Source organism: Manacus vitellinus, unplaced genomic scaffold, assembly GCF_001715985.3.
Source record: "Manacus vitellinus isolate BGI_N305 unplaced genomic scaffold, ASM171598v3 scaffold_3_pilon, whole genome shotgun sequence".
Lineage (NCBI taxonomy): Eukaryota > Metazoa > Chordata > Aves > Passeriformes > Pipridae > Manacus > Manacus vitellinus.
Genome location: NW_021940535.1, coordinates 20,596,713 through 20,607,891, shown reverse-complemented (window position 1 = coordinate 20,607,891; position 11,179 = coordinate 20,596,713). Strand labels below are relative to the sequence as shown.

The 11,179-nt window shown below is 40.9% G+C and overlaps 1 protein-coding gene across 2 annotated transcripts in view; it reads right to left on the bottom strand.

Annotated features, from left to right (window-relative positions):
- Positions 1-4,661: 4,661 nt before the first annotated feature.
- Positions 4,662-11,179, bottom strand: part of COLQ (collagen like tail subunit of asymmetric acetylcholinesterase) — a 40,876-nt gene continuing 34,358 nt past the window's right edge. For both annotated transcript variants that reach the window (XM_018075688.2, XM_018075689.2), the window contains exons 14-17: positions 10,393-10,512; positions 9,680-9,800; positions 7,328-7,430; positions 4,662-5,280 (exon numbers count right to left, since the gene is read on the bottom strand). In XM_018075688.2, coding sequence (XP_017931177.1) covers positions 5,211-5,280; positions 7,328-7,430; positions 9,680-9,800; positions 10,393-10,512 — 414 coding nt within the window. In that variant the 3' untranslated portion in view covers positions 4,662-5,210. The remainder of the gene's footprint in view (positions 5,281-7,327; positions 7,431-9,679; positions 9,801-10,392; positions 10,513-11,179) is intronic.

Below are 11,179 nucleotides of genomic sequence, written 5' to 3'. Positions count from 1 at the left end.
AGAGTGGCTCCTGCTCCATGCAGTGTCCTGCTGCACCTCTTGGGTTTGCTATCAGAGGCTTTAATGGTTTCAGCTCCTTTTCCCTCCTTTCCAAAGAAAATCCTGAGCAGTAGTCCATGCAGAGAGGGCTGCTTGTTCAGCAGTGCATGGAAAGGCAGTAGCAAAATACAGCTGTTTAAACCCTATTCTCTCTCAAGAAGATTATGCATCCAAACTGGACCCTCCATCAGATGCTCAGGAAACTGTCAGAGTGAATTAAGAGCCCTAAAAGGCCAGGGCTGTAACTCAGTGCCTTTTAAGTGCCAAGATTTTGTTGGGAGTGGAGGGAGGGAAGTAGCCACTAATGTAATTTCCAGCAAGAATACACTCCTCTAATATAATTTGGCCTGGCCACCCTTTCAAATGCAGCCTTTCCTTAGCTGGCCTGGTTCAGGGCCATCCTCTTAAATGCCCCAGTAATTACTGATGCAATGAAAACATGTGCCCAGGCTTTGCTCTGGCCTTTTCAGCCCTGGAGTGACACCAGCTTTCAGCACAGCACATTGCTGGGCATGTAACTGGAACATAAATCGGCGGAGGGGGGGGGGGGGAGGAGGGTTTGGGGGGTGTTCACTGACTATGTTCAATAAAGACACAAATGGTCCTTTGCTCAGGCTTTGTTCCTTTTTTGTCTTTTGTTAAGGTTTGGCGGTGCTCTGATGGTCTGCAAGTTGCATGGTCCCTTACCAGATTAATAAGCAACAGTTACTCTGATCCAAATTCCTGATCCAAATTTTAATTTCACCAGTTGCCTGCTTTAGTTGTCTTTTTGCCAGCACCTTATGCTGCTGGTAGCAGAGTTTGTTAGCCCATTACTCTATGCTTTCCTTGAAAGGGAATGGTTTCCAGGGAAGAGACACTTGCCCTGCCATATCCATCTCCTTAGGCAAAAACTATCAGAGGAAGAAATTGAAAGTATGTCAGAAAGTGGTCTCTCTTGCCTCACCCTTTGTGAATTAAAACATGATTTTTTCAACAGCTCTTCAAAGATCTCCTTGCAGCATTGTGCATGATACACTCGAATATCATTAAAGAATCACAGAACAGCACTGGTTTACTTCTCTTGGGTTAATTTTGGTCATCTTTATTTAATACATCTCCTGATTGTATGTGGCAGCCAAGTGTCAAAGCTGTTGAACTGTCCCCAAAAGCAGTTAGCTGGGGACTTATTGCTATTATTCCTCATAAACAGCTGGTGCTCAAGGACAGTGACTATTCTGGGGGACTCCCACTTTAAGGATAACCACCAATCCCCTCTCCCTTTGTCCAAATCAGTGGGACTGAAGTATTTGCACCATGCAATTTTTAGAAGGTAAGAACTGTGAACAAGGGGCTTTGCTGCAACATTTACAGGGCTGTAACAAGCAGAAGATGTTAGAAAAGGGATGAAGTTTGAGGCTGAAAGAGCAGCTGACGAAACCCAGAGCCTGCAGAGCAGCAAGGGCATTGCAGAGTTTTGGAGAAGCTACAAAGGTGCCATTAAAGGAAACCATAAGAAGAAAGAAAGGAGGAGATGAGGTGCATGGTCAGATTTAAGGGCAAGGATAGCATTGACAGCTACAATTTTTAATTATTTGAAGTGAAGAAAGAAATGACATGGGCATTTGGGAAGCAGAGAGGTGAGTGTCACGGAAGCCAAGCTTTTAGAAAGGACAGGCAGAAAATATACCACTCCAAAGACTCATTCATTCTCTGTCTGTCAATACACTTCCATTTTCCCTGGGGACAGGCAGCACTGCCCTTTTCTAGGATGCCCTGTTATACAAAAAAGCCTTGGTCCAACAGATTTGCAAGCTGCTACAGCAAGGCAGTACCCTCTTCCCGAAGCCTGGGTGCCAGCTGCTGCAAGTGTCTGAACCCTAAGTGCCAACATCAGCATTCCCATTGTCCATCAGCATACTGTGCTGCTGCTTTCTGATTGGCAGCTATCAACTCAGCCTCTGGTAGGAGTTACAAAGCAACCAGTACATTATCAGGTAGCAGGAGGAGATAATCCCCCAAACTACAGCCCAAAGCCTTATTAAAAACCAGTACATTACAGATTCCAATCAGAAATCAATGAAAGGGGAGCTGCTCTGCTCATGGTGTGTTGCATAGGTCAGTTTGGGGCTGAGGCAGCAGCAAGCCCAGGAGCAGGAATGCACACATCCCAGACTGTGATGCACATCAGTGTGCCTGCACAGAGCTGGATCCAACAGCAGGCAGGGAGAGGCAGCTGGCATGGAAAAGGAGGTATTGGGGTTTTTCCCTCCCCAGCATCTTATATCTATAACTAGATAATTATATTTAAAAACTGTGGTTTTAAACCCAAAATTAAGTAAGTGAAAGTAAGGAGATAGGGGAACTAAGGTAGCATGATTTATTGACATGAGCTGCTAATATACGCAGTAGGTAATTACATATGTTTAATCATATATTAAGTGCAAGCTGGATTTTTGGTATACATTAATACAGTGCATGACATAAGATCCTAATGGTTTTGTACTTGCCTAGAGTTGCATACTAATCATTAGAAAACTCTCCCACAAGCAATTTGCTGCTACACAAGGCCTTGGAACTGAAATATCCCAATTAACTTTTGAACCTGTCTTGGCACAATGTGTAAAGAAACTCAGAGAAGGAGGGAAGACAACTCGCAGCAGACCAGGGCACCACCCAGCTGAAGAATCCTCAATAATGATAAATCAGATATGTCAGAAATAAGGATGAAGGATTTCTTTTGCAGCCTTTTAAATCATATATACTTAACACCTTCCCAGGTGTCTTTATCATGCTTTATCATCTGAGGGGAATAAGGCAGTAACATAGTATGAAGCGGTTTTTTTTTGTTTCCTTACATTTTACATTGCTTTCTTTCTGTTAAGATACCAAATTGTTTGTGTTGTATTAATAAAGTCCATTTAAAATCCATGCCTTACAAATCTTCTCAGACTGACCAGACTAATAGGCCCTTTCCTGAGCATGTGCATCACAGTACGGTTTTACCTAGGCAATCACATCTCCTGTTTACATATTCTACAATCTTAGCTCTGTTACTTTAATGCCCTTTGGAGGTAGGGAGCTTTTAATTAAAAATGATTGAACTTGAAACTGAAAGGCCAGTGGGATTACCAAATTTCTCAGAGACTCCAGCCTTCTGGGGAGTAGAGATGAACTCCTTGGAGAAGGTGAGGAGTTCAGATGAAGTGTCTCCAAGCCCAGGATGGTAACACCTAGCAGATCCCTGGGGGCTGGCCAGCAATCAAGGGAACCTCTCAGCGTATGCTCCTGTGTGGCAGGATGTTGCTGGAACCCGCTGCTTCCACAAGCTCAAGAAATTAAAAGGCAGCTGTGCTAGTGCCCAGATTTTCAGAGTTTGTGGCAAGTTTCTTGCCCCAGTGGTTCCTTGACCTTTTATTAAGACCTCAGTTAAAAGAAAAAAAAAATAAAATAAAATAAAATTTTGAGCTATTGAACTGGGCTACAAATGCTGGTGGCTTGGCTTCATAGTGACACAAATAGCCCAGGTAAGTGATAGTTATGAAGAGTATACTAATTTTCTTTCTTTTTTTTACCAATGATTGGTGGTTTTCAGTATAATTTTGGAAATCCATAGCTAAAGTCTTTTAGGTAGGTGGTAAAAGTTGCATGCATTTCTTGATTACATTAATGCATTATCATTATAAAGCAACATCCACATTTACTTAACCTTTATGGAAATGCCAGTGTAAGTGCAGCTGTTGCAGTGCTTTCACTGGTACAGATAAGTCACACATTTCACAGAGTCCTGAGCAAGATTTACCACAAAGCAGAAAAGAGTGGCTTGTATGAAAATAATGCCTAGATTTAAGGCTTTTAGTCCTGAATTCTGCACATCCTTTGTTTCATTTGCTGTTATAGACACTTTTTCACGTAACATTTAATAGGCTTCCCCATGTGAAATATGCTCTTTAATACTTGCTAGTAAATAAGTATATAATTACCCTGATTTCTATCAGAGCTAATATAGTTGAGTGAACTTTCTGGAAAAACAAACAAACAAACAAACAAACAAACCAAAAAACATGTACATTGCACAGCATGAATGAGCATCCATAAACACGCTACTCCAAGATTTGATTTACAGCAATACAAAAGTGAGCACGTACACTGGGAGTATCCCAGACACAATAGTGGAAACAGCGAGTGGAGAAGGGGAGAGGACAGTGTATAACTGGTAGTTGAATGATGATGGTCAGGTGGACAAGGGGATAAAAATGAAGAGACCCTCCAGTGTAGACACCAGAGTGAAAGTAATGTGCATATGGTCATGCTGTGATTTCAGGCAGGTCACCAATGCTGTCGCAGCCCCTTGGGGTCAGGCAGTGCCCAGCCAGCTCCACACAGAGGTAAAACATACGGTAATAGGTTCCTTCTTTATCTTCCCTCCTTGTCTGATTTTATCCTGGGAGAGAACTTCTTGGCTATTTCACAGTTTATTTGTGCAGTTTGTCCTTTGTTGTGGTTTGCAGGCCTCCTGTGACTGCTTGCATTTCCATGCATGCACACGAGACAGTTACGGACAAATGTCTTCGCCTGAAGGTGAAGTTAACCAGCTTTTTTGGCTGATTTGTTGATTCTGAAATCACTTACTGAAGGGCCTCTACTCCTTTCACCCTTGAAAGGAGTATTGTTAAGCTTAATGTCGCTGAAGTCATTGGTGATACAACATTTGCAAAGTTCACATTGTAATAAAAGAGAAAGTCCCTATAAACACCACATTCAAGATATGCTTCGTGTTTATGCTGGGAAGGGTTAAAGACAAAACCTCTGAAGAGCCTATATCTGGGTTTAACAGTGCTGACTAGAGGTAATTGTTACACAATATTCCTGGTTGATGAAACTCAGTTTCCAGTAGCTTAATGTTGCTTTGTGATGGAGAGCAAGTTACCATCCACAGCTGCATAAAAGTCTTACTGGCACACACTGTTTGACATTTTTCTATTAAGACAGGATGCAGTGGTCCTATTTTTTCCCAATCTGACGATTTTTAAAAAAGAAAAATATCTCCAAATGGCCATCAGCAGCATGACGTCTATTTGTTTTCACACAGAGGTGGGTGGGGTGTTTTTTAGTCCCAGTCCTTCTCGGTTAGATGATAGTGTAGCACCTACCACCCTGCTACAAGTGGGATGCTACCCACATACGCTCCTTCATGTGAAGTATCGACACTGTGTGGAGTCAATGTAGCAATAAGAAGTGCATCGCAATTTTCCATAAGACCTAAAATAAAAGAGAATATCTCAGTTTCAAAATATGCTACAGTTCACATTATATGGTTTCTGGATGTAGCTATCTGTAGGAGTGAAGAACATCAGAACATGTCATATGCAGCAACATATGGGAATCAAAAAAGGAGGGTAATTTCTATCATGCTCCACTGTGTTCTCCTTTGTCAGCAAAATAAGAGTCCAGGAGAAACCGCGAGTGAAGGCTTAACTTCCAGTAATGTCAATTAAAAAAATAAAATCCCCATTGACAGCAGGACTTGAACATTACGTGGGAGTGGATGCAGAAGGCCTTGGTGCCCACGGGAACTGTGTAATGAAATATCTGAGGCTCTGAGATAAGTGTTTTTCCAGTTACTCCCAATAGCTTCAGCAGGTGTTACTGTGCCTGTCCTTTCACTTATTTTTCATGTACTTGAGATAATGAGAGTGACACATTCCCACCTTTGAAATAAAATAAAATAAAAAAGTAAATGGAGGGGTCCTTGCAAAGTAAGGAAAACCAGAGATTTTTGTTTCTCTACTGACTTAAACTGAACGGCAGTTCAGAGTACCCACTGAAGACCTGACCAGAGACGTTAATAAGCATTTTAATGAGTTTTTATTGCTGACATATGTCTAAGTGAATAACCCATCCACGGCACCAAGATGTGGACTAAGCAGCCTTAAAACTATGTCCTTGGATAGCCCATATTCTCAGACAAACGTAAAATATAAAGTGAAGATGTGTGAAATAGGAGGAGGAGTTTGTGGGCTGGAAAGAGTAGAAAATGGAAAAATCTGTTGCAGCAGAGTTCTTGGAGGAAAGGTTGCTTTGGGATGAAACTCCCATGTGAGTGCCATGCTCATATACTCAGCCCACTTTACTCATGATTCACAGCTTTTTCTTTAGTTTGGGAGATGATTTTCAGGCTACACACAAAAAAAAAATAAAGAACCTCAGTTGCTCTTCACAACTTGGATATATGCAAAGTGAAATTTATAAAATTTTCTCAAGCTTTTGTGGTGCTATCTTTTGCCCCAAACTTCAGACTTTTAGAAGGGAAGGTTTTTGCAGTAGAAAACAGCTCCACACGGTCTGAAGATGATATCTCTGTAAAATGTTTCAGGTTTGCAGGTCTATTCGTCTGGATTTTAGTAATCTTTTACACCGGGAGTGCTCCAACAATTACAGTGGAAGGATTAGCACAGCACTTGATTTACAAAGACATCCTGTGGTTTCTTATTCCTGTCAATTAGCACATCATTGTTCCCTGAGTGATGAGGGCTCTGTTCATAATTTAATTTGCAAATTAATTGTTTCCTGTTAGCCAGTAACAATACCTGACAGTTAAATAGAGGTACTGCTGTTTGGAGGAAAAAACCTGACCAGAGGAAGCTGCTTAAACAGAGGCAGAGAAGGCAAGTCAACAATAAGCAGATGTTTTAAATGAAGGACATTGCTAAGCAGACGCACGGCTTTGCATCTGTCGGCAGTGAGTTTCCTGCTCTTTGGAAAAGCTGACAGATGCCCAGTGGATTCAGAAGCAAAGATACCTCTAGAGCACTAATTAACGAAAAAGGCAGAGGGGGGTCCGTTGGAGCATGTGGGTTTGGGTCTTTTTTTTCTTTCACTGTGATCATCTCCTCCTCATGGTTTTTCCTATTCTTGCTATGTCATCGGTGGTCGTTAATGCAATGATGATGTGACCAAATTAGGAAATCTTGGCAAGAAATGGGCATATATATGTCTATGTGATCTTCGTTCATTTTGTACAGTAAGAAGCATATGCTTATTACTGAGAAATGAGATTTAGCCCTTAAAGTCAATGATATGCAGAAATAATTTGATAGACTCTTTCTTCTCCCCCTGCCTGTAGTGGTCCCAGTAGAACAAGGTTTAAGTGGGTGATACTACTCTGTTTTAAAGCTAGCAAAGAGAAAAAAGAAAGAAAAAACACGCAAAAACCAAACCAAAAAACCAAACACAAAGAAACCGCCAACTAACCAAACAACTAACCAAGAAAAACCCCAAATCAAAGCTAAGACCCTCTCATACATACCCAGGGAGATATGTTCTACATGTCAAATATCCAAAATCCTTCCCATCACAGTCTTCAACCCCCTCATGCCTGTAGCCATCTCCACAGTAAGCACGGCGGCATCCTAGTGAAAAACAAAGAAAGAAACACCTTCAAGGCTCTTCATATGTAAAAGGAACAGGTAAAGTAAGTGGAACTAGATTTTTAAGAGTTAAGTATTAAACAAGTCCTGTAAGGACTTTCTTAGGAGAAGCAATATTCTTCACTACAAAGAATGAGCTTTTTTTAGCCTAACTTCAATGACCAAGAGAAAGAATGAATAAATACTAAAAATAATTACTAAAGAATCACCAATTACAACAGCATTTATTTTAAAACTTATTATTGCCTTAGATAATTACTATCAAAACAAGTTAAGGGAAACATCAAACACAGTTAACATAAATGACCTGGAGGGGGTCCCAATCTCAAAAAAAAAATACTCTGAGGTCATTAAGTAGTTTGAAAATCCCGTCCCAGACCTTTCCCCAATATTGCACAATATCTATATATGTCTACTGTGAGTTCCCACCGTGAACAGAATTATGCAGACCTATTGCCTGTCTATAAAAAAAAAATGTATGTAATGTATGTAATGATCAGTAAAAATGTGGTTTTCCCTCTGTTGACTCCTACTGAATGTGAGTCAGACTTGTGACATTTTTTCATGGTGGCTGACATGTAGGCTGCACTAATTTTTGGGAGTTTTTGCCATTTTAGCAATAGGGCTTTGCTTTTGATGTCTTTGGCATATTGAGAATGACTTTATAACTTGAACAAACTCATTTAGTTAAAATGCCTTTGACATCTTCTGGGAAAATCCATCGCTATTAAGCAAAGGATTGAAAGGACACTCAGGAATAGGGAATTTATGAGAGTTAAAGTGGGTTATTTACAAATAGAAATGATTAATTATTTGCACCAAGGATGTGTTTGTTAGAAATTAATGCTTCTAAGACCGACAGCCTATTTTACAATTAAATGCACTTAACATTTGGTTAGCTTTTTTCTTTTGGTTCAGTCCCAAGAGAAGAATGATGTCAATGTGCTCATTTCCAAGTGACTTAATGATTACTCTTTGGGTCACATCAGTGTCAGAAACCTATGTATTGCAAGGCCTCAATTGCCCAGCACGTAGCACAGAGAACACAATGTGCTCTCAGACACACAATATACAATTTTGCAGGCACTAGAACTAATGAGCACTATTTTCCCACATGGTTGTTCCCCACAGTTGACTGCAAATTCTAATTGAATCATTTTCTCATATCTGGAGACTGGACAGATCCTACTCTCCCTCTCTCTGTATTGCTCTGCAGTCAGGCAAACTTAGAGGAGCTTTTATTTATATGTCTCCCCATGCCTGTTGTGACTGAACTGCATTTGAAATCTCACTCCTGTTGTCACTGAGAAGTTGGCTGGGATTCTTGAGTTATAAGGGGGAGGGTGGTGATGGACAGGTGGATGGAGAAACTCACACAGAGCATGGCTGCACACACTCCATTTTCAAAGTCAGGCTAAAAAATGGAGGGATATATAAATAAAAACCAGCATCTTTCAATGTTGGCTGATACTGTTCTGACATGTGAAGAAGCATCCCTTTGCTAGAATCAGAAGAGTACCAAACCTGCTATGTGGGGAAGGTGTAGTGCTGTGCTCTGGGGAAGGATTCAAGCCATAAGAGTAACTGAGAGGGAGAAGGTTACCACAGCTGCTTGAATGCTTATATGCTCTTTGCTATCCAAACCCAGCAAAATAGAAGGAAGATTGAGTAGACAAGAATTAAATGTTGTATAAACCTAATGGTGAAGGTAGTGGGCTAACATGTTCCCCATGCAAGTGAATAACAAGGTCCAAAGCAGTGTTTCTAGACCCAGGATCTAGTTTACTATAAGACACAGCCGGCTTCAGTGTCTATCCCAAGGGTTGTGGTGCACTGCAAAGGTATGCTACATCTTTTAGACAGAGAGCTGGCAGTCCCTGGGGAAAGTGTGTATGTAAACCAGCTGCTGAATTTGGCCCCTGAAATGCAGTGGTTTTGCTCTGACTGCAGATACCTCTGCTCAGTAAGGTACACAGTCCTCTGTGAGGATGTGTGAGAAGTACCTGTTGCCATCTCTGTCTTGTGCTGGTGTGTCCCATCCACATACATGAAAGACCTCAGTTTTCACACTGTGGCCATTGTGCCCCCCTTTCCCTGTGCCAGTGCTTGATTCACAAACCACACAAGCTCTCCTGAGTGAAATGCTTGTGTCATTTACACAGAACCCTGTAGGAACAACTAATGCACCTTCCCTTGTAGAAAGAAGCCTCTCTTGATGCACTGTAACTTACTTATACAGTCATCGGTCACAACTGCATTGCCATCGTCACACTCTTCCCCGTCCTGTACGATCCCATCTCCACAGGTACCACTGTCCTCAAAGCGGTAATCCACAGGATAGAAAGGGGTGAGCTGACCAAACAAACACACAGTGGTTACTGAATCAGACCAGGAGCAGCCTGGCTAGCAAGCAGAGTTGAAGGGCTATGGGAGGCAGATCCCACAACTGGGTTTTCGTATCCTGCTAGTTGGTGGTTCACAGAGTTTATACAGAATCTGATTCAAAGTCCAGTGGATACAGGAAGGATCCTGCTGCTGATTTCAGTGGGACTTAGCTTAGCTCCTTGAAGCAACAAGGAAATATGTGGGTTTGGTTTGCAGGGTTTATGTTCTTTGTACCCTAGTGAATTTTACCTTATTTTGTATTAAATAAAAAATTGTCTTTACTACCTTAATTCCCCAAACTCTGCCCCAGTTTGTTCACCAGTGGAACCTGGTTCAAAGAGAGGTCAGCAAAACCTGCAAGAGTGCTGAGTTAATGCCTCAGTTTTTAAGATTCCTGTGAACAAAATTCACAGAATTATGTACATTTGTGGCACTGCTGAAAAATGAGCTTTTTCTCAATTTCTTTAATTGATTTTGTATGACACCTTGAGTACAGAAGTATGTTCTGTATTTCAAAATGAAATATACACTCACGAGTTTTCTGAGACCATATTTTCACCTGGACTGGGAGCCATCCAAAGGTATCCTTGAAATACAAAGATCTCTGATCTCTTCTAAAAGCTAAGGCATTTTCAGTGTTTAATCGGTCCAATTCTTCTTGATTATTCACCACAAAAATCTGGGACACAGAAAAAGAGGTGATTGGTAACCCTCTCAAGAAGTTTTTTTGATTGTCACAGAACTGAGTTTTGTCAACTGGCATATGAATCTGCAAATAGGTAAATAATTACACAGAAAAATGGTTTGATTGTCTTCTGAAACAGGATGGTGTGAGAACTTACACCCATGGACTACCAGACCACAAGAGGCTCCTGGTAAGAAGGGATCCAAGTTTCGAAAGGAGAATGGTCTTCTTTGAGCACCCAGCTATGACTCCAGTGGCCCCAATTTCAAAATGAATATCCACAGATAAGGATCATTCAAATACCTGTGCACAGTCATTGCTGAGGAGAACTGTCAGGTGCTCAAATGGTTTGATGCTGGAACAATTGCAAAATCCATATGGGCACAAGTGCTTTTTGTGGGTTTATCTACAACTGTTTAAGACATGCTCACTACAAATTAAATGATACATGGCTCAAGACAACCTTCACTTATCTTTTGCTACTTTGTTTAGATTTAATTTGCATTAAAATGCATGTTTCTTTATAGCATATATTTTTTTCTAGAGTGAAGTCTTCAATTAAACCGAAAAAAATTAGTTCAAAATGGAAAAATCAGGACAAGCTACTCTCTACCCATTTTTTAATGTCTCATGTGAAATTGGATGTAAGAGGCATTAGAAC